Source organism: Chanos chanos, chromosome 1 (genome assembly GCF_902362185.1).
Source record: "Chanos chanos chromosome 1, fChaCha1.1, whole genome shotgun sequence".
Classification (NCBI taxonomy): domain Eukaryota; kingdom Metazoa; phylum Chordata; class Actinopteri; order Gonorynchiformes; family Chanidae; genus Chanos; species Chanos chanos.
Window position 1 is genome coordinate 35320140 of NC_044495.1, and position 23197 is coordinate 35343336.

General features: G+C 40.7%; 1 protein-coding gene across 1 annotated transcript in view; it reads right to left on the reverse strand.

Annotated features, from left to right (window-relative positions):
• The window catches only part of plekha7a (pleckstrin homology domain containing, family A member 7a), an 80109-nt gene that overhangs the window by 13804 nt on the left and 43108 nt on the right, over positions 1-23197 (reverse strand). The window contains exons 4-11 of the mRNA XM_030772698.1: positions 22990-23073; positions 14945-15056; positions 12396-12500; positions 11824-11896; positions 10369-10469; positions 4613-4788; positions 909-1403; positions 95-599 (exon numbers count right to left, since the gene is read on the reverse strand). Of these exons, the coding sequence (XP_030628558.1) occupies positions 95-599; positions 909-1403; positions 4613-4788; positions 10369-10469; positions 11824-11896; positions 12396-12500; positions 14945-15056; positions 22990-23073 (1651 nt within the window). The remainder of the gene's footprint in view (positions 1-94; positions 600-908; positions 1404-4612; positions 4789-10368; positions 10470-11823; positions 11897-12395; positions 12501-14944; positions 15057-22989; positions 23074-23197) is intronic.

Here is a 23197-nt window from a genome sequence, read left to right on the forward strand (position 1 = left end):
CCCAACATGCTCATATTTGAATAAATCTTACTTGACTCAGATATGAATGGTTTAGCCAGACAAGCAAATGAGAACAAACAGTGTGAAACTTTACCTTACGCGACAACGTTCGTTGGGGAGAACCAGAAAACGACACCTCAGTGGTGGATCTCTCCTCCTGTGGCCGCACTGTTACCCTGTCGGCAGGTGTGTGTGGCCTGCGCAGGGGTGACAGTACCCTGCCACCAGGGGGTCCAGGCGGAGGGATGTCCTCTGGGGTGGGCGGGACTGAGATTGAGCGGGGCTGGAGTGGCTTGGTCCTGGAAGCAGAGATGGCGGTTGCGTAGTTTGGAGCTGGGGTGTATATAGGTGCAGTAGGGCTGCCATGGCGATAGCGTTGTCGCTGCTGCCACTCGTAGAGTCGCCACACGGTGGCATCCTTGGCAAGGGGTCCATGTGTCATCTGGTAGTGGCTAATGCGGTCTTGGGCGTACTTGTAGTCACTTGGTAGCTGATTCCACGAGACAGGAAGACTCTGTCGAAGAGTCTTTGGCTGGGACTGGTAAGGATCTACTGCGCTTAACTTTGAGTGCAGCGGAGGGGTTCGGCGCTGGAGTGTACTGTCAAAGAGAGAAAAGGTAGGAGCAGAATACTGGCCCTTGAAGACTAAAGCTGCGGACTCATTATCTATAAGCAGGCGTCTGTCTCAGCTGTTTGTATGATACTCTATATCCCATAGAGGAAGCTGTTTACCAAAAGTCTACAACACAGTGCAAGTGTGGGAGAAAAATGTGAAAAATAGATTTGGATTAGGGGACAATAAATGATCTAATGACCTTCAATTTAATAGTCTTACTGATCATATTTGTGTAAGCAATGAATTCTGTATGCATAAAATATCTGTGTATGTGTGCATCTTTCAAACTTACTTTCTTTGTTCTGCTCTCTGTACCGTGACCCAGTGTTCAACCTGTTCCAGAGTATTCTTCCTCTGTGTCTGGATCTGGGAGTCATACTGTGGTGTAGGTCCCCTTGAATTCTCCAAAACCTTGTCATGCTCAGATACCGACCCATTTCTCAGCATGGGTGGCAGTGTTGAACCTGCACGTGATGGAGCTTGTGAGTGGTTCCGAGAATTTGGTGCTGATCCGGGTTGGAGGGCAACCTCCACCTCCTCTGTCTTGAGAGCTGGAGATTTGCCCCGTATCTCTTGAACTTCCCTATGTGACAGAGAGTCTTCCTGGATCTGGATCTCCTCCTCTGGAACAAGGACTTCATGTTTCTCCAGAAAGGCTGGATCAGGATGGAGCTCCTCCAGCTCCGATGCAGCAAAGCCATCGACGTGATTGGTCTGAGGGACTGCCTGTCTCTCGGGCTTGTCCAATGAGTTGGATGTTTCTGATCTCTCTAGATCCTCTGAGGTGCTGTAGAGCAGTGAAACAAAGACATCAATACTTTGCTGAATTAAATTGCCGTTAAACACTGATCATATCAACAAGGGATATTAACATCAGCCATGTGTAAGCATTTGCTACATCTCTTAACAAACATGATTGGCATAGCTCCTTAAAAATGCTGCAATTTTCAACATTCTTTGTACTTGACAGTCATGTATACTCATTCATTCCACTGACCAGAGAGTACACTGATCTGAACACAGCTTAATCCTTTCCTCACTCAAGTTCAGTTGTCAATTAGAAACATTATGTAAATGAGTCAACCATGAGGCTTGTTGGGGGAGAGGGAGACACCATAAAGGTGTGTCTGATGCTTCATACATCAAACTTTTCTATGATTTCAGTTTAATACGGGCCTAAGGAGTGAGGATCTCACACATAATATCAGCCAGATATTCTATGACTATAAATAGTCAAGACCCAAACTCAAATTAGCAGACAAAAGAAGGCACTAGCTGGATAGTAATTTTGTTATTTTTTATGAGAAGGAAAAATTTATTCAAGCATTTGTGCTCAAGGATGCGTTTATAAGCAATCATTTTCTCATTAAGTTTATCCCAGTCTTAAGGAACTGCAGTCCTTTCATCTGTTTGACTTGTTGACCGACCCAAATCAACCAATGAGTACAGAAATAGCTAAACATACGGTTTTTCACCATTAGAGAAGTTTACAAGCACTAGAAGTGATACGATTGCCAGGTAAATGATGTCACCAAGTCTCCAACTCCACATTAAGCCTTAAGGTTTCTAGAAAAAAGACTTTACTGGAATCAGTTAACAAATGGAGGGAGTCATTGAAATGCAGACAAAAGGTTATCACTCTGCTGAAGATGGAGAGACTGCTTATGGAATTATGATCTGTGACACATCCCAATGTGGTTTCCAAAGATGCCATAACCCATGTAAGTAGAGGGTGCACTGAGAATGGACGACAATAACCGAAAATCTGGTATTGTTTATTTTACATAGTATTTTTGTGTCCTGTTCTGATTTCGAATACTCTCCTATCTACAATGTTTCCACAGTCTTTTTAAAATATATACTCTCTTTGTCTCAATCAATATAACATATTTTAATATAAAGTTGCCTAATTATGCATTAATGATTAATTACTGATTGCTTTGAAAAAAGCATGTTGTTTTTCTATTCCTTCTATCAGCAAATCTGTCTCATTTTTGTGCATCTGCAAAGTGCTTGCAAATGCTGTTATCCAACAAAAATCCTCATTCCTTAGCAACACATGGTTTACCATGAAAAGGATGTAAGCTCGCTTTCATGTGTTTGGTCAAAGACAAACTTCTCAAAGACAATATGGTGTGCTTATACTCTGTACTTGATAGAGAAAAAAAAGTTGTATGAAAGTATGTTTATTAAAATGTCAGGACGGTAAAAAATGTCAGGATTACTTTGGTATTTTAAATTCTAGATGACTGTGTTGTGCATGGACTGCACCAAAATTACAATTACTATCTAATAGTTCAGCATCAAGAGAGCATAGCTTTGATATCAACAGAGCAGACAATTTCATGTATTACTATGGTCTATCTACCAAAAAGAAAAAAAAAGATGAGGTACAGACTAGATGACCATGGTTTTGGATACACATACTACGAGTAAACTGACATCCTTACCTCAACCCCCATCCAAAAGATTTGCTACAGAACAGAAAAGGGGAAAAATGGCAGATGAAGCACAACACTGTCTTTCAAAAAGTCTCCAATATCCTTACGCAACACAGGCAACTAAATAAAGGATTTGACAGCCAAAGACTCATCAAGCACTGGATCTCAATCATTGAAGGTGGAGCATTTTGAGGACAGGTGTGAACAGGCTCAAAAACAGAAGACACTGCATCACTGTTTCTTGATAATTTCCCACAAACAAAGAAAGTGAGACCCAAAGTGATCCGTAAATTCCAGAAAAACCTGCCCTGTGTATGAGTTACAGAACAACACCATAGAACAAAGAAACAATTCTATTTTTTTTCATATCAACATCCTTTGGGCTGGTCATCATTTTTTAAATTTGCTCATTTATACTTTTACTCAGTTATTCACTCATTTATTTACAAGAAAGCTGTTTATGTATGAATTATTTGAATTGTGTCATGGTAATGAGAAAATAATTTTCCCCCTTTTGCTTAGCAACGATATTTATATGGTTTAATATACTTCTCTGCCATGAATAGAATCGTTTTATCTTCCCTAACTGATACAGAAGGTTATTATCATTGCATATATATTCCCCTGCAACATCTGCAACCCCTGATAAAGATTAACAAAAAAGACTGCACAATATAAATTATACAACTCCTCTGCTCTTTGAGACCAAACAATATTAAAACTAATCCACAGAGCTTTTTACGTGGAGAGGGAGAGATGTGGAGAGGTTTCAAGTTTCTTCAATTTTTTTCGCCCAAAAACTGAGTGTATTGAAAAAGGCAAATGCAGAAGAGTGAAATATTTTCATGATGTAGAGAATTAACTCATTGAGCTATTATTAGACTGAGGACAAAATGGGTAGATATTGCAGAGACACTTTTTCTGAACAGAAAAAAATCATACTAGGAATAAATTGTGAAATTAAATTTAATGAGAAATGACCGAGGAACCAGAGGAAATCTTTCTGCATAATTACTTCGTCCTAAAAGAAGTGGGTAAAATACAACAGCTGCCACTAAGACGTGAATCTATCAACAGACAGATGCCATAAAGAAGCAAAAGGGAAAGAGAGGGCCCTGTCACATGACTATCTGCTCAGTAGCAGTTGTGACAGAGCGAGATGTGCAGTGCCTGTCAATTAACCACACTGGCATCTAGATAAATAATAATAGTAATAATAATAATGATAACAACAAAAACAACAACACCAATAATAATAATAATATTCAGAAACATCACATCTCCAGTCAGGCCAAGAACTGCAGACGAACCAAAACAGGAATGCCCATTTGCATGTAAACAAAGACTTATCTTAGCACGAAAAAAGTACTTATGAACTTATGCATGTGTGAACTTATGAACTTATGCAAGTCCATCAAAAAAACCTGCACAAACATTCACTGAATTAACTTGCTCTACGGAACCAATGCAGAACTTATATGCCTCCAACAGGCGAAAAATCTATACGTCTTTCTCCACAAGAGGGACAAGAGGAAAGGACATAGGGTGTACTGACCTCTTGACCTCATGGTTCTGCATGAGTGCAGCCTGGTTCATGGCCTGAATCCAATTGTTCATGTCCTCCTGTGTGTCGGCGCTGAAGAAGTAGGTCCTCATACCACTGTGTTCTGCCTGTGAGGCAATCAGAGAGCTCTGTTTGTAAATGTACGAGCGCATCCCCGTGTGACAGGCCTGCAAAAGAACACAATTAGCTCAGTTAACAAATAGGAATACAAAAAAGATGCTTGACAAAACTAGAAAAAATGTACCTCAAACAGCTGTCAGCTAAAATCACTACATATATCCATTCATTTTTGAAGTATTGCGGAATTCTGCCCTTTAGATATTTATTGCTCAGATTAAAAGTTTATTTAAAGTTAATATATAGCACTGAATGTCATGGGCCACATCCAAATGCAAATGAGAGTCAATATTGTGAGCAGCCTTTCACAGTGATGTACTGTAATGTTAAACAGATTTTAGTTTATTGGCTTAGAACAGTAAACAAGGACATATGAGACAGACCTCACTAACATTATGCATGTCTGTATATGGAGTCAGGAGAATTGTGGAAATAGTGGCTGTGACAGGGTAATGAGGGTTGTTAGTCAAAGGAGTAGAACAAAATTTGCCACTAACCAACTGTAATAGCTGGGCCATAAACAACAATTTCAATAAATAACATAAACAAAAGAAAAAGAATAACTGAGACCAAGGTCTTGTTTCATCAAAGTTCAGGTTCTGTATTAGACAACAAACAGTTGCACCAGCTGGTACTGCAATAAAGACAGCCTGAGGTTAGAGCTTTAACCACAATCGGCAAATTTAGAGTAAGCTTATTTGCTGCAATGCATGATGGGTAGTCAGAATTGCACAACTAAAAAGATTCATGTATATATATCATCAGTAGGTGTCTCCTCAGATGGGGTCACCTCAGGATGTCATCTTTCCATGTAACACAGTTAGTGTTGACAGGTTTCCCCAATATGGATAAAACATGGTTAGAGCAGTAACCCCCGTGTGTATTTCACAAAGAGCTCATTAAATAGCTGCTCGGAGAAAGAAACAGCTAGTGCACTAACCCTTGACCAGCACAAATTTGACAGGAGAGCACAGCAGTAGCACAAGTCTGAGGAAACAGTCATAGCATGACTTTCCCACCCACAGCAAGGGAAAAAAAGCAATGGGCCAAAACAGATTCACAGGGCAGCATACTGCTATTGGACAATAGAGCAAGGCACCAGCAGCTGGCTACACTTATATCAAAAAAAGCAACACAGCAATTCCTGCTTGGTTAATGAAGATAGTAAGTAAGACGACAGGACCATGCCACACATACAGTAAAGTACCTTAAAAATGATCACTTTCTCAAAGACACCTGGTTTTCTTTTCACTCCTGCTTATTCAGGAGCTGTTCTGTCATGTGTCATCCCCCACAAAGGAAGCATGACTATCCCGCATATATGACATGCACATGACTTCACAATACAGTGCTGAGCTGGCTCAGAGCAGCAGCCGGGCTTATTTAGCGAATAGAAAATCTCACAGACACCCCAAGAGCCAGGGTTTCCCCTGTACACATGCCAAGGAGGTGGCTGTTTGGAGGCCAAACTGTTGCACTCATGGCATCTTGTGCACTGTGATCTCCTCAGTAGAGGCATCAGATCACAGGGTGCCTTGGTTCAAGGTCCTTCCAAAACTGCATTTTATATTGAGGGCTCACGCCACTGTCGGGTAGGCACATTCCAAGAATTTTCATATCTAAAAATCCTGGACTCTCATGCTTAATAACCAGTGGGTAGTGATGAGAAAGCCATATAAGGTGCTTCTAGCATCCAGATTTGACTGAAATCCCTAAATTAGAGTTACACTTGTTTCAAGGTCCTGTTTTCAGCAGCTTAGCGTGCTTCAAGAGACAGAGAGGCAACCTCTTCTACAAGCTTGTTGGAAAGGAAGGGATCTCTTGTGAAAGCTGAAAGAGAAGCCCTCATCCATTTGAATAAAGACGGCAAGGTATTTGTCAAATCAGCTGATGAGATTAAAATTAGGAGACATCTGAGTGATGGTTGTTTGTATTTTGAACTCCCCTCTAACATTGTGTGTTATTATAAACATCTGGTTGATGAAAGATGGCATGACTGGTTGCTGAGGTGGTCGCTGATCTGTCATGAGTGCTGAGACATTGTTACCCCTCTGAACATACTTGCCTACCAAAAAATCAAATTAAATCCAAGTAACAAGCAACTCCTTTTCTACCTTTTTTGTTGTCTCAGCACTTTGTTGCCTATTCTTGTGTTGTCTTGAGCGCTGACCACAGCACTAAACAGGCATCAGCTCAGCAGTGCCTGTGACAGGGTCAAAGTTCAACATAATTTAAGTCTGTAGGTCATGGCCCATGGTAACCAATGACAAAAATTTTTTTGTCTCATTGCATAACACATCCAACAATGGACGTTTACCCTGACTCATACATACTCAGGCACTACAAAAACACTACACAGAAAAACGTATACTCCAGAACCTTCACTTTCATATGCTCACACAAAGCTATCTTGTGATGACTAACAGTACACGCACACACACACGCTGACCCTGTGGGAGTGGAGGTGGGCAGTAAGCCTCTTAGCCAGTGGCTGTAGTCAGAAAGGTCAGGGCTGAAACCTGGTACAGGAGGCAAACCTGTTGGGGGCTCCACATCTGAGGCAAGAGATAGGTTAATCTAGCCTGGATATGCAGGAGACCAAACCACTGCTGTTAACCAGATGTGTAATCAAAAGCCATTACGGCTGAATTCAGCTTTATACAGCACACAGACCATCCAGCCAGTACCTTAAGGCTAGTGTCCACACATAAATTCTGTAAATAAATTCCACCAAATACAAAAACAGGTGCCCAGCATAATGTAGGTGTTGTAGGTACTGGTGCGCACCTAGAATAATCTGACATACAAATCAAGACAGGCTTTCTAAAAGGCTATGCAGTCATAAACCTTAGGAGATGGGTACAGCTGTCCCCATACTGGTCCTGCTCAAATCACGAACACACACACACACACACACACAAACTGGACGGGACGGGTACAGCTGTCACCACATTGCTCTTGCACAAAACACAAACAAACAAACAGACACGCGCGCACACACTCAGAGAGAGAGAGAGAGAGAGAGAGAGAGAGAGAGAGAGAGAGAGAGAGGGCAGGCCAACAATATCTGGCTCTTTTCCTCTCTGTTCAGTGTCTCTCAGTAAGTGTGCTGGGCTATTTTGAGGTACTACCAGCTTAGCCAGGCCTTTTGTTGAGCTTTCAGTTGATACTGCCCAGCATCACGTCTCTGTGATTCTCCACAGGGTGTGAAAATTGGTCGCTAGAGGTGTTTTTATAGTTGAGGAAGAAAGAGATTAACAGCATGTTTTCTTACAAAAGAAATTGTGTCCTAGAACTGTCCTCAGTTCTGTCCCTCATCACATCTCCCTCTCTCCCTCTCTCTCTCTCTCTCTGACACACACACACACACACACACATCTACCCACACACCCACATACACACCCGCATGTATGCACCAGTTACAGTGTTTCTTTTAGAGGAAGGGAAAAAAAAATCAGTGTCAACTGTAGGTCATCACAAGTGCATAGGTAATTCTGTGCAGTTCACAGATGCAGGCATTAGAGACAGGAATCATTTTTATCCACATTCAGTCACATACACACACACACACACACACACACACATACACATACACACACACAGTCTCATTGCAGAGAACTAGTAAGAGGGGGAGTACTGGGGGAATAAAAAGGATCATTCAAATATTTTTGCTAGGTATGTCAAACATGTCTGACTGGACACAGTGCAAACATATTGGCATTTATACCTTTATGGCAAAGCAAACCACAGCAAAGCCAATTCAGAGAAGAAGAAAACCCCCACAATAGCACAAGTCAACTTGAGAGACACAAACTAAGTCACTTAAGAGTTAAAAGACAGTAGAAAATAGTTGAGAAGAAATTGCACACTGCAAAGCAAAAACCACACATAAAAATGTATACAATCAGCTTTGTATACATTTGCTACAGTACAGCTTGTTTAGAGCGCATTAAGACCAAGTCATACTGTTGGTAACTGAAAATTATACCTAGTTGTAGTTGACGGAGCTTTTGTGTTTCAGAGCTTCTGTGGACTATGTCAGTCTCATGACCACCAATGGGATCAGCAGAAAGCAGTCCATCAACAGAGACAAAAAGAGGAGACGATTCAGCCAATAGAGGACAAGATATGGTCTTGACTGTCCTGCAGCCAGACCAATTAGCTTTGAACAGCGTGTGTATTAATTGATTTGGTTGCACATTTTCTTTACTGACAAAAGGACAATATACAAACAGCAAAACAAATAAACAGTCTGGTCTAGAATATCGGTTAATCTATCAGTTTTGTGATTTACACTTTATATTCGTATCAAAACAGACATGCTGTTTCTCAATAAAATAAGTTGCTTCTCTGACTTGACTGTCAATATTTTAGACTTTTCCAGCATTTTCTTCCTTTCAGGGCATAACCACCATTCCTCTCTTGCCTTTCTCTATAGTGATATCACAGTCTAAAGAACAAGAAACACAATCAATCCTCTTTGGTGCGAGCTTTTGTTGGGATGGCAGGGTGCACATAGTAAGATACCTCTTTGATAAGGGATTATGGTAGATAACCAAGACTCTCCTGCCAGTCTAAACAAGGCTAACCCAAGTAACATGACAATTTCATCCCAAATGTGAAGGCAAAGTCCATACCTAATGTAAAACGTGAATAAAGCAAAATTGACACTGGACTATAATGGAATCAATATTTAATAAATATAAGGTGATATGAATTTAGGGTCAAATTCATATTTGAAATGAATGACAAGGTCCTAATTCTTGCATAACTCCCCCTCTTCTTTATTACTACAGGGATTAAAGGATTAATGAAATCAAAGCAAAGACCAGGAAAACCTCATCTGAAGGCTCTGAGGTATCTTAATCATGGTGTTTATGGCTCTGTGATCATGAAAGCAAGGACTCAAAGTAAAGAGACCCAACGAAGAGAATCAGGGCAGGACCAATCAACGTTAGACATATCACTTAACACAACAGTTCAAGGACAGCCTGATATACTACAATAACAGAACAGGCTCTGAGGTGAGGAATGTACACAGGGAGGAGCAGACTGTGAAGATGAGATTGATTATGTAATCCTCAAAAAATGTTCTTGTGTGTAGTGAAGCCTTTCCATAAGCATTGTGATCAACGCTGTCATAGACTGACTGGTGTTAGGTTTTATTGCAGAATCTATCATACGTTTACTTTCCTGTATGTCTTCCATAACAGATCAATATTTGTATACCTTTTATCCAATAAATGTCGTAATTAAGAACTGTTTACCATCACAAATACGCATGAAATCTTCAGTATTGTTACATGTATATGTTGTAACTATGTGTAACTCTATCTACATTAATAGCCACACTTTCAAAGTAAAGGCAATAAAAAGAAAAGAAAGCAAAAAGCACATGCATCAATAACTATATTGCTATGAGCCATGTTACATATGGCTGAACTCATTAAGGAAAATAATAGATTTCTGGCTTTGTTTTGACCTTCACTGCCACAGTATTTGCAAATAAACAGCTTCATTAATTTGTGTTTTAAGGGGTATTCCTCTAAGAGAGTGTGCTGGTTACTGTATTTTTGCCTGTGGTGCTATAGGACACATATACATTGGGAAGACAGAGTTCACAGTCCTACCTTAAAGGCATATTTTCGGCTGATGTGGTCCTCAGGCTCCACGGGGGAGATGATGTAGCTGGGCAGTGGAATGCTGCCCAGGACGGACTCCTCTCTGCTGTCTATGGGCACAGAGCACTACATTTCAGGCCTTACACTCTTTCATGCCAACACTTTTTTTTCTGTTCCCTCTCTTGTTCTCGTTCTCTCCCTGGTCACTCCCTGGCATACCAGTGCTCTCCTCTAACTTGCCTGTCTCTCTCTCTCTCTCTCTCAACAGCCTGCTAATATCATCATTAATTCACACCTTTAAATTTAGATCCGTCTCACTGACCACTTCTAGCACACAAGCCCATGTGAGTGTGATCCTACACATGTGTATAAATGTGAGTGGGGATGGGTGTCTATGCGGGTCCAGCCCAGATTGCGAGGGGGTGATAAGTGATAAGGTTGGCTGGATTAAAGAGTAATAGGTTAAAAATAAGTCAAGGATCTCTGAAGGAGACATTCTCCATATGGAATAGGCTTGTGTCGTTTTTCTTTTTTGGATGGCCCAAGCATAGCAGGCAAGTCCAGCTGGGAAAAGGATGGATTTCATGCTATTATCAGACGGGGAGAGTTAAAGATCACACACACACAGACACACACAGACACACACAGACACACACACACTACCACAAAGCGACAAAGAAACTGGGGAGGAGAGAGAGAGTCGCAGAAAGAGAATAGACAAGAGCAACATTGTTGGTTGTTGTTATGTCGGTTTAGCAGCTCACACACTGGGTCTGTCTAAATCACAACTGGGCTGTCTGCTGCCTGTGTCTTTATAGAGGAAAAACTGCAAAGAAACATCTTGGAAGGCACTTATGTCACACATCCAGCTGCCATTGCCAACTGCCCCTTTTGTGACATCTGGATCAGTAGATACAACAGACAATATGAATAAGAGCTACGCCTCTCCCACTGGACCTAATTTAAGATGATAAATATTTTGTGTTCACACTCAGATTTACTATAGAACATCTGCTTGCAAACCTTTAGTACATCCAGAAACAATAACAGAAGCTGTAATATTTGCACAATACAATGAGCACATTTACATACACACCAGTAATGCTATTTTAATGCAGTAGACACAGCACTGTGAAAGAAATCATTCAAATACCATATTTCAATGCATTACTGTGACAAATCTCATAATTACAGACAGCATAACCTCATTAAAATATAAACATATACACATCAACGTGACACCAACATAAAATAATGTACTCACATTATTTTAAGACTATTGTCTTGCTTAATGCATTAGTTAGACCATGGTCTTTATCTGATGATTGACAATCACATTATTTTGTGCATATTAACACAGCCTCTGGCTGTGTTGCTAGTCTGCTTTGAGCATGTATGGAAATACTTAAGTATGAAATTGTGAACAGGAGTATCTGTGCTCATGACTATTTTAAATCAACTAACCTTTATAGTAGAAGAGGCAGTAATCAGCCAACACAAACCACTTTCTCTTCCAGAGCCGCATCCCTGTGCTGTCCTACAAACACAAAGTCAAATGCGTACAGGTTGTTCAAGTGCACTCTGTTGATGTAACAGAAAGCAAGTGAAACATGTTTCAGTTAAAACAGTTGTCTATGAGTGGGCTGCAAAGGCAAAAGAAAGTGCACTTCACAGAAGACTGTAATTTTACTTGCCAATGCTTATCCGTGCCAGTACTCACACACTTCCCTCACAAGTTACAGTGTCCAGACTGTGAGCAAACAACCATGAATCTTGTGTTTAAATGGTGTTCAGTTACCAGAAAGTTTTGTAGACATAAGTCTTTGTCTGTCTGTCTGACAATCCATAGAATATAATCCTTTGTCTGGAAAAGGAAGAGTATGGATCACAGCCACATGTGCTGTGTCTGCTTGAATGTTTGATTACTGACCCGCACCATGTTACGTGGGAAACCGTTAAGGATGTATTGATTTGTTGACTGATGAACGACAACACTGTGCAGTGTCATTTCGTTTAGCCCGATGCGTGTCGCTCACCTGTTTGTAGAGCCATCCACGTACCACCACCGGCACATTGGGGTTCCTCTTTATGGCCTGGTCTCTCTTGCCAAAACTGTGCACCTTTCTGCTGTTTCTGGATCCCTTTAAGATATACACAAACACATGCACTCTTCACATTCCATCTGTAGTACTACTGCACTACTACCAACACTACTACTGCTAGTTATAATTATAACAATAATAGGAAGAAGAAGAAGAAGAAAAAGAGTAATTGTGTAATTATTACAGTACAAGGCATACACATTATTATTAGTGGTAGTAGTGACACTAGTAATGATTGTGGTAAACATAGTTGTGGTATTACATAACACTGGCAAGGAAAACATTGCAACATCAAGCCCATACAGTGCCTGCAAAGTCAACATTGCAGCACATGTGAATTAATCCACTTACATCATCCAATGTGCTCTTGATGCCTGTCAACTGCATGAGATTTACACGTAGCCAACACATTCCAGGCTATACATGCCAGTCAGCAAGCCAGTGCACTGACTGCAGAGCCCTGTATAGTTCTGCCTATAGAGCTCCCTGTCGCACTGCTCATTTGGGAGCACTATTTCCCAGTGAGAAATCCTCCTTCAGTTTGTCCCAGAGCTGTTTTACACCCATTCACAACCAGTGGTATTATTATTTACCAGCGGATGCTGTTTTATTGCAGTTTTACAACTGCATTCATTCTGGCCAGTCTTGGCTGGTATTAATGCTGAGAAAGTATTTGTTCTCTGAGCTATTTCAAAGCTGTTGAATTTGCTGTGCACAGTAGTGACAGTCCCAAACACAAGTGTGTCTTTGGTTGGTTGGTTGGTTTGGGCCAAGCTGCTCACTCACTGCACTAAGTGCCCTTAACTCAAACTCTTCCATCCTCTATACTCTCAGCTAATTAGGGACTCCTGTTTTTGGACACCAAACATAGATCCAAGCAAACAGAATTCCCTCTGGTCATGAGTGATGCAGAGGAAAACAGGAGTCTCTAATGCCTAAATTGGCATGTGCTAAGGGACAAGAGTGAAAACCACAAACTAGCACTGGCATCAACAGAAAGATACTAATTCACAATCTGCTTTATCTCCATGTCGTAGATATCCAGAGACAACTCCTTTGTGTAAACTTGACTCCTTCCAGAAAGATGTTTCAGGCCGTGGCTCAACAACGTCTCATTTAAATCGTTGTATTTTGTTTTTGCTGCTGTTGTTTTTTTTTGTTTGTTTGTTGGTTTGTTTGTTTGTTTTGCTTCATTTTGTCTTCACCATCAAGAGACAACTCCAGATCCAAGTGTAAAAATATGCTAATTACCATAACTCTGACTAACCAAGCATACAGGATTACACTTTAGGAGGCTCAATCAGAAGAGACTTGCTCACTTCTTATTTGTGGAATACACCTTTTTTCTTGTTTTCTACACATATCTTATTCCACTCACTGGAGCCAGTAAATTCAGGTTATTTTTCATGCGTGGACGCAAGATGACAAACAACGGGGACATGACTGACAACTGAAAAAAAAATTGTGCTCATTTCTTTGTAATATCCTTTTAAGTTTCAAAGTCAAACATATGAAGAGGATCTAACACAGCTTTGCAGCGGGTATAATCGGTGCTGTCGAAAAGCTGGCTTTCACACTGTAACAGATGAACTGAAGAGATAGATACATGTCCAATCATCTAGGTTGGTCTTCAACAAACAACGCCACTCAGATAGACGCTGCTGATATGATGGACTGGGAAGTGCTAACATGAGGGGTGATTTGTTTGAATGATGATGTCATCTTAGCATCACGTTATTCAGGTTCAGTTACTTGGCCTGGGGTCTGAGGCCTAAAGTGTAAAATGAAGAGATCGAGTTTAGGGAGGAGGAGGGGGGTGTTTGGCTCTCTCTGAAAGGAGACGGTCAGACAGGCAGTAAATCACTCAAGGAAAGGGTTGAAGTATAAGATTAAGCTCAGTCCAATTCCTCCAGGAGGGTTTAGATACACCTCTGAGAGAACAAAGTGTTTCAGTGAAACAAAGAACTTCCTTCCACCAGTTCTCCACACACGGGAGATCACATATATCCACAAGGAGACCCTTGCCTTGCAAAAAACAATCTGTAACAATCAAGTAAGGACTAGGTATGGGTTTTTAACAGATTCTTTGGTCCATGGATCTCATCTGTCTTAGTTTATCAAGCTCAAAGTTAGGTTTAATTAAACTGCCTGTCAGAAAGCAATACAGTGTAACCACACACTTGAGCGATAATGAAACTTCTGCACATGTGTGAGTGTTTGCCCACCTCTCACAACCCAAGCCATTCATCAATCTCTCCTTTCGTGCTGAATTAGCACAGTCTACAGTGGCGACCTGAGTACCCCAATTTTCACACAGCTATTCACGCTTTCTGGAAAATGCCCATAACCCTAATGGATCAGTTAACCATTTATAGATGTGCTGCATAGATTGAAATGATGCTGCTAGATGAACAGAGGCAATGGTAGACATACACAGACAGAAGGGAACAGACACTGGTAATGCAACTAGAGAGGTAACTGACCTTAAAGCCTGGAGCAGTATCCACAGTGGAGGAGGTGACCACGGTGGATGCCTCGCTGACTGTGCTGGAGGGTCGGGGATCCGTCTGTGCCTTGGACATGTGTACGCTGGGCCTGCGGATGGAGATCACAGCACATTGTGAATGGAGTTGCCATCCACGTAAGGCTCCTGCCCTGTGCTACACAACTAACTGACTGTCTAGGTGAAGAGGACTTCTGTGGAGATGATGTGGCTACGGGAGCTGAGAGGGGCTGCTTCTCACGAGTGGCCAAGAACATATGTGAGCAGAAGGTGAACAGGTGTTTGTGTGTGTGTGTGTGTGTGTGTGTGTGTGTGTGTGTGTGTAAGAGCATAGGGTGTGGGGGTGGCTCGTTGAGTATGACTGACAATGCACATCCCTCTGTTTTCCATCTAAAGGATTAAACATGGTTATTTCATGAGAAATTATGCTGAAAGTGACGCACATGTGCAAACATAGGAGAGCCAGTATTGTGTGCTCTCTGACTGTACTCTTTTACCCACATCCTTGGCTAAAAGGTGAAACACACCTGTTCCCCAAGAAATTACGCCAAAAATAATGCATACACGCTAAACTACGAGAGGCATGTAGTGTGTATGAAAGAGAAAGGACTGCAAGCTTCAAAGCAGTTAAATCATTTCATTACCAGACAAGCTAGAGTGAGTAAAAGCATGAGAAAGAACAAGGATGTTCTCAAAGCAAGTAAAAGAAAGTTACTTTTCAGGTTTTGGGGCTGACATGAACAAAACCTAAAGTATTCTAGGCTGTCACCTTATCTGTCCTACCCTCAGGGAACATCAGAGAAATGGAACAATGGAGAATCATTTTACTGTGTGTAGCAGTGGCTGAGGTAAGATAGACAGGGCAGGAATGGTTGCTGATCTTAAAAGTGCATTCTGTACAGCCTTCTGATGTTCAGTCACTCAATCTCAACATCACACTGCCTGCAGATTCTTTGAGGATAGAACTCATTTTAAGAGTTTGTGCACGTAGCTCAATTATTTTACCATTTTACCATGAACCAAAAGTTTGCAATCAAAAAGCTACGTTAAACGAGAGTTGAGAGCGACTTTATTAACTGAAATATTGAGGTGAAAACATAAGATGTGATATTTCAACATTTCTAACATATCAGCTATTCAGTCCATTTGATGAAAGTAGAAAAGGGAGAAAACAGAGACCAGGTAGAAAACAGGGAAAACACCCATATGGATTCTCAGAACAAAGAACAGGTTTCAGTCTGACTGGCATATTTTGACAAGGAGAGCAAAACATTAGTAAGCAAACAGTTCACAGCACACACTAAAGTACACAAACAATATTCTACAATGTCTACACACACTGAGGTACAAATAAGACACGAAGTGAATCAAGGTTAGATGGATTGAACACGCACATGTGGCTAAAACAATAATACATTAAGTGCAAACCAGTTCAAAGTGACAAGTCCAGACTGCATCGAGATTCACCTCATACACTTTAAGGAGACAGAGTTTTGGCTTTCATTCTAAAAATAATACTCCTGTGTATTATGATACAGATGATTCATATGACAGTAGCTATCCTGGCGTCCCATGCTGATACTGCCTGGAGAATGCGGAGAGACTTTGAGAAGGAGCAGAAAACGGGCATGAGAGAAGAAAGAGCAGCTGAGCGTTGTTCCATCCCAGCTGCGTCACTAACCAGACTCTAGACAAATCTTTTTAATTAACACTGTCACACAAATGCAATGTTCATATCATTTATTACAGCACTCTGTGAGTCACTTTGGGCTGCACCACAGAACCTAGCGTCCCTGTTAATTCTTCTTTTCTAACCTTTTCATTATGTTCATTACATCCCCCGATGTACTGATAACATGCATCTATAATGCATTCTTTATAGACAGAGCAGACGGATAACACAACCTCCACCCACAGCCGCTGACACTCACACATTTACAAGTGCTCAGGCTTACGGGCTTGTGTCTAATTTGTACATCGTTAATTCAGAGCGTGGATGCAAAGAAATGTGTATGTAAATTCTGAGTTCACCTGGTCTACACGCCTCTTTTAAGCCAGACTTTGCATAACTGTCACCTATACTTTGCTTGAGAGACAATACAGGTAAAGCGTGAAGATGAGGCATGAAAAAGCAGGCTATTTATTTTAAATCGTTCTTCACATTCTTCAATCTTTTTTTCAGGTCAAGAGCTCAATTTCAGTCTCCAGACATGACAAAAAATCCTGCTGGAAAAACAAGAGAGCTCTGGTGTTTGAGTCCCTACAGTGAGAAAAACAATATCAGAGCGCCGACAAAAACACCACACTTTTCCCTCAAATTTGATTTCACTTTTCATTCATCTTCTGGTCCCACTGCATCACCAACAAATCCCACTGCACGTGGTCATGTAACCTTCTGTGTTGTCTGTAATGCATTTTTTGAGCGAGGCTGAAAGGCAGGGGTAATGTGGGCCTATGAAATTCCCCAGCTGGGCCCTATTTGAAGTGTTTGAAAGATAAGAGCACGTTCAAACCCTTTCAAATCAGAAACGCAGAGCTTAAAAGAGCTCTCATTAAATGTAATTGCCAAAACTGTTACTCAGGGATCTCTAAGGGAGCTCCATCGTTAAGACAGCAACTCTGTAGTATGAGTTGAAAAAGCAGTGAAAACTGTCTAAAATACAATCCACGCTGAGCATCTATTCCATGGGGAGCAGCCATGTTTTATCTTTATCTTCTATTATTTACATCAGGGTTTTTTTTCTTCTTCTTCTTCTTCTTCTTCTTCTTCTTCTTTTTTTTTTGTCAAGAATACTGTATCCATGAGAAACAATAAAGTGCCCACTGCAAGCAAATAAGCCTTGTCGATTAATCCACAGTCAACTCTTAATGAGTTCAGCTGTGCTCAGGGATCAGTAACTGATCATATAATTTTCTCTCCAATTCACGTAATTACAATAGAAGACAACTTTCGAGTGGGTGAGATTTTTCATAAACTGTCTAGTACTCATCGCACAGAAATTGTGCAAGTTCTGCGTGGTCTGACTGCTGTCATTACGTTCTGTCAGAGAATGGCATAAAGACTGTGATCATACTCCATGCAGTGGTAATTAGGGTATTGCCGTATTGGTTCTCATTTCTGTTGGCCTGTCATGCAAAATTTGCTAACTTTGTTAGGACATGATTACTTACATTTGTGGCTCTTTGTTGTGAAATAAGATACATTTCAAAGTCTTCTATGGTGCTTTTATAGGGAAAATTGGTAAATATCAACTAATTTAATTCAGATGTTTCAGAAAACATTGCTTGATGACTAAGGATGCTTCAGAGCTTCCTGCAGACTAAAATGATTTAATTAAGCCTCTTTGATTTGGACTTTTTTCCTTTCAGTGCTGGGTACTATTATGTAATGATTATTGATCCCCATCATTCTTACAGCCTTTAGCCTACACATTAACAACACGTCATGAAGACTTTCCAGCCCATTGCTTTGATACTTTTTTGTAAGAGACTTTGCTGTGTTTCGTCATTGTTTAAAAACCATGACTAAAACTACAGAAAAAATGATTAAATGTGACTAATCTCTTAGACCCATAAACCAATTCTGCGTGGGTGTTGGACAACAACAAACTACTAAATCAGAGTGAAAAACATGGAGCTTCAAAGAGGGAAAAGTTTTAAACCAGGGAAATCTAATGTAGATAAGCAACTTGGTTGTTCCTGTTTTACACCAGGGACTCCCCTTTTTTGTATACGGGCTAAGGCGGTGCCCTTTACAGGGACTTTGGATGTGGCAGTGTAGCACTGTACTTGACCGCATGCCCTTGCTGACGTCAACCGTGGCTCAGCCAGGCTCAAACTCCTGAAACTGTGAGGTGAGCACCTAACCAACCAAGCCACAGCAAGCAACTTTGATAAAACCTGATATTCACCAAAAACTGAGAATGATTGTGGTTATTCATTGGTAGAGTTTTCTTCAGTAACTAAAACATTCAGACATGAAAAGGTGTTTATTAAACGTCTTTATTAAGGTAAAGGTTCCCAAAAGGGAGAATCCCCTGAACTGGAATTAAAATTTAAGTTGAGAGATTTCAACACCTATGTAGAGGCTGGGAAGTTCAGAGAGGGAGTGTTTTGAAGCTCCAAAAAAGACAGATTTTCTATTCATCCTTAATGTCCCATTAAAAGTGGGGAACATAAAATGAATGGAGAAGAACGAGAGCATTAAAGAAACAAAAAGCTAAACAGACAGTGCATGAAGGGCTTGACTGAAAGAAGTCATGAAAACACATTATCAGCCCTCTATGAGGCCAAGGGTCCATGCAGCTACGAAATCCAGACACTTATGCCTGTATCAGCCCCATTAGACCTGCAATCACCCAGGTCCTCAGACAGCACTCAGTGCCGGCATTCGGAGATGGAGTTTCAGCTGTGCGACCAATGCTGAGAGATCATGCCTCCCTCACTAAGTGGTTAAGCATTCTGCACGGTGCTCAAAATGATCCTTTATTTAAATACATCGCAGGATGTCTGGCCAAGAGACAAGACTCAGAGATAACACTCCACTGTCAAACACAATATCCACAATGATTTGCACAATCTTAATGTCTTTGATAGAGTAGGTTAACTCCCCCAGGAGTTCACGTACAGTCTCCTACCAAAGAGTAGTACAGTCTAATCAAACTTTACAGTATTAACTCGCAGTGCAATAAAGTATCACAAAACAAACACTAAGGAATGTTCATCAGTCAAAGTTTCTAATCCCTGACTGTGTGATTGACAACATCATTATATCACTCACTGTGGATGACTGTGGGACAATTTGCACACGCATGAGGGCTGAAGCACTTTCCAGTGAGGTGCCAACTGTAGGTGCATGCTGAGAACCTGTGGCACATACTTCATCCTCTGCCTAGCATATCACTGTCTACCCACATATCTGTTAATGAGAGATATCCATCATAGCATGGCAAGGGAATGTGACCTCCTGTTCTCAGCCAACACACAGAGTGGCCTGTTCTCTGTCAGTTCAACTTTAACCAAAGCTGCTGCTGCTGTTGGAGTGGAGTTAGGGGAAGCCGGCAGGTGTTATTTTCACGGAAAGTTCTGGAAACTTATATCTGGAGTTTCATCATTTAGGAATGAAGAAACAACAAGAAACTGTTAAAATTGTTTTTTTGTTGGCATGTACGTAACTAACAGCAATTACACCTGTCTTTCCTTTTGGGGTGGTGTAGGGGGTTGCGAGGGGTGATTGGTCAAAGCCATACTTGAAATGTGAGTCAAATTTAACACAGGAGCCTCCAGAAAAAACATTTTCAATCAATAAATCAATCAATCAATCATTCAACCAATCGAAGCAGGCAAAATGTAAAAGAGCTAAGAGAGAGAGAGCACAAGTCCTTTAAATCCCTCCGCCATGTATTTGCAGCATTAAAACAAAACATTAAACATTTCTTGGCTCTTGACAGGATAAGTCAGTGATTGTTTAGGTAAGAAAAGGCGAGGGGAAAAAAGAGCAAGAAAGTGTGAATTTGTTTACAGAGCCGACAAACACAACAAGGTGAACCAAGGTCACTTTTCAGTTGTCTGTCTTCTCATGTGATGTGCTCTGCCTCCATAATTAGGGGGCAAGTCACAGGGGAGGATGGGAATTGAGGGCAGAGACATCACCTTCCAGTTGTATTTCAGCTCTGTAGATGTGAAAGCCAGATGGTATGAGAAACACTAACCAGAGCTTCAGGTTATCAAGAAAGGAACGATCACTCAGGCAAACCAAAAATTGTTTTACACTTTGAATACTGACCAATAGAGAAACCATGAGAAATCACTGTCTGTGACCATACAAATCTGATCTCTGACATCATAACACTTTAATGCCTTATGATTAATCCCTCTATTACTTTATGACATTAAAGGTATGAATACTGCCTACTGTATCATAAATATGTCATAAATATAACATATCACCACTCAGGGCATCAGTCATATCCAGTGTTGGACAGTAGCGTCGCTAGAAGTAGCTGCGAAACTAGTTTAACGACATTTCTCAGTAGCGCGGTGGTTACTTCGCTGTTTTCTGAAATAAAATAGCTTTTCAGCAGTGAAGCTCTTTACTGATCAAGTAGTGCAGTACCGTAGACACAAGCTACATTTTCCCAAGCATTTCTGCAGCTCAAGCACAGCAGGTCCTTCTGCTGCGGTCTGAAATAAAACTAAGGATCAGTATGTGATGCCACCGCCATACACGGACATATATGGCAGAGAATTTCTAAATTGGAGATGGGCTCTGTATATGCGTAGCCACAGAAGCACTTCCATATGACGGTGACACACGTACCAATCCTTGGGCTGATGCCAACAACAGGGGAGTAAGGGAATACAAACACACAAGCTTGGGTTTACTTGATAGAAAGATGGCAGAGGGAACCTGTAAAGTTAAGGACAGAGAGGAACTGACCCATTTTGTTATTATGTGGGGGACATGTTTTTTTGTTTGTTTGTTTGTTTGTTTTTGTTGCCAAACTGGTTTTGGAGCAGTGAGAGTAACGATCATGGGTTACCGTTTATTAAAGCACTGAACTGAACAGTTTTTCACTGCATATCTGTTTGACTGACAATTAGATTAATCACTGAGATAGCACTGACATGACATGAAGCTGGTTCAATTTTAAAAAATAAACAAAAAAAGTAGTTTCTGATGTAGTAAACCACTTTTGCCATGTTGGTGTAGCTCAGCTTGCTACATTTCTCTGGGGGTGGCTTCAGTGTAGTGCAGCTTGATTTAATGTAGAGTAACTGGTAGCTTAGCTCACTACACTTTCCAAGTTGCTTGCCCAACACTGATGATATCATAATCATACAATTCTGCTGTCAAATATCATCACCTCTTACGATGGCATAACATAGCATCACTTAGCAATGCCTTACATCATACAGTGCTCCATGACATCATAATCAAAATGCAGCACCTCTCAATGACATCACAGTATTAAATCTATACAGCTGTACCTTATTATCAAATCCACAACTGATCCATAATATCATACTCCTATCACAAGACTGTTACATTACATCCCAGTAATAATGAAATGATTTGTCACAGCATTATAATCATTAACAACCTGCCATGAAGTCAAAGTTAATAAACAATATTATTTCATGACACTAGATTCTAACACGGCACTGCTGGATGACCCCAGGCTTATAGCCTAACACTGCCCCATGGCATCCCTCTCAAAATGCTACATCAGCTCTTCAATATCTGACTTAACACAGTGCTGCGACATGACTTGGACCTCTCCAATAATCAGTGTCACCCTCAGATGTATCATTTGAGCATCTGAATTTCTTTTCTATGTACTTTTTCCAATAAACAAACATGAAAGTGCATGTGCCAGCAGCAACCAAAAAACTAATTTTAGCCATTAAAGAAAACGTGCAGTATGAACTTGATGCTGCGAGTGAATTTCTAGATTCAACATGGAATTTGAGGTGTATATGACCGAAAAAAAAGCATACTAAACAATTGCATACTTAAACATAGGCTATCCTAATAAACAGTTAATAATAATAATAATAATAATAAGTTTATACAGTTTATTGTATATTACATACTTCAAGAACAAGTATGTAGAATGCCATTTGAGACACGGCTAAGAAGTTCATCAAACATTTATCAGATAGCATATTCATCTCTGCATTGCAACATGCACGATGCTGAGTGTATTCTTGCATCAGAACTGTCCGATCTGACCATTGTACATCATTAAGAGCCACGTTACGCATTTACAATAATGGATATTTTTAAGCATTCAGAGATTTGATGCTGACCCAGCCCTGAGATCATTCTGGGCTCCCTGAAAGTGAATGAATTCTCCTAGTCAATCCACATGCTCTGCTCCACTGAGACCAAGACTGTACAATGATGTTGTGACTGGTTTATTTTATAAACAACACTTGCCGTACCTTCACATACATTTAATCAATCAAATAAAACAGAGGTGAGAAAAGAAACACAATGCTGAAATTTGGAAAGACACTCACTCTTCCTGGAGAATGAAATCAAAGTTGTCGGAGGATATCTGTCCAGTCACGGGATGCCGGAATGTGGTAGTCCTCTGGTTATGGCTGTGGACCAGAGAAAAACAGAGTTGAGCCACATAAACATGGACATTATTCCAACACACACACATATATATAAACATGTATCAGTTAAGAAGCAGGTTTGCCCAGTGCCCAGGACTTTCTCAAG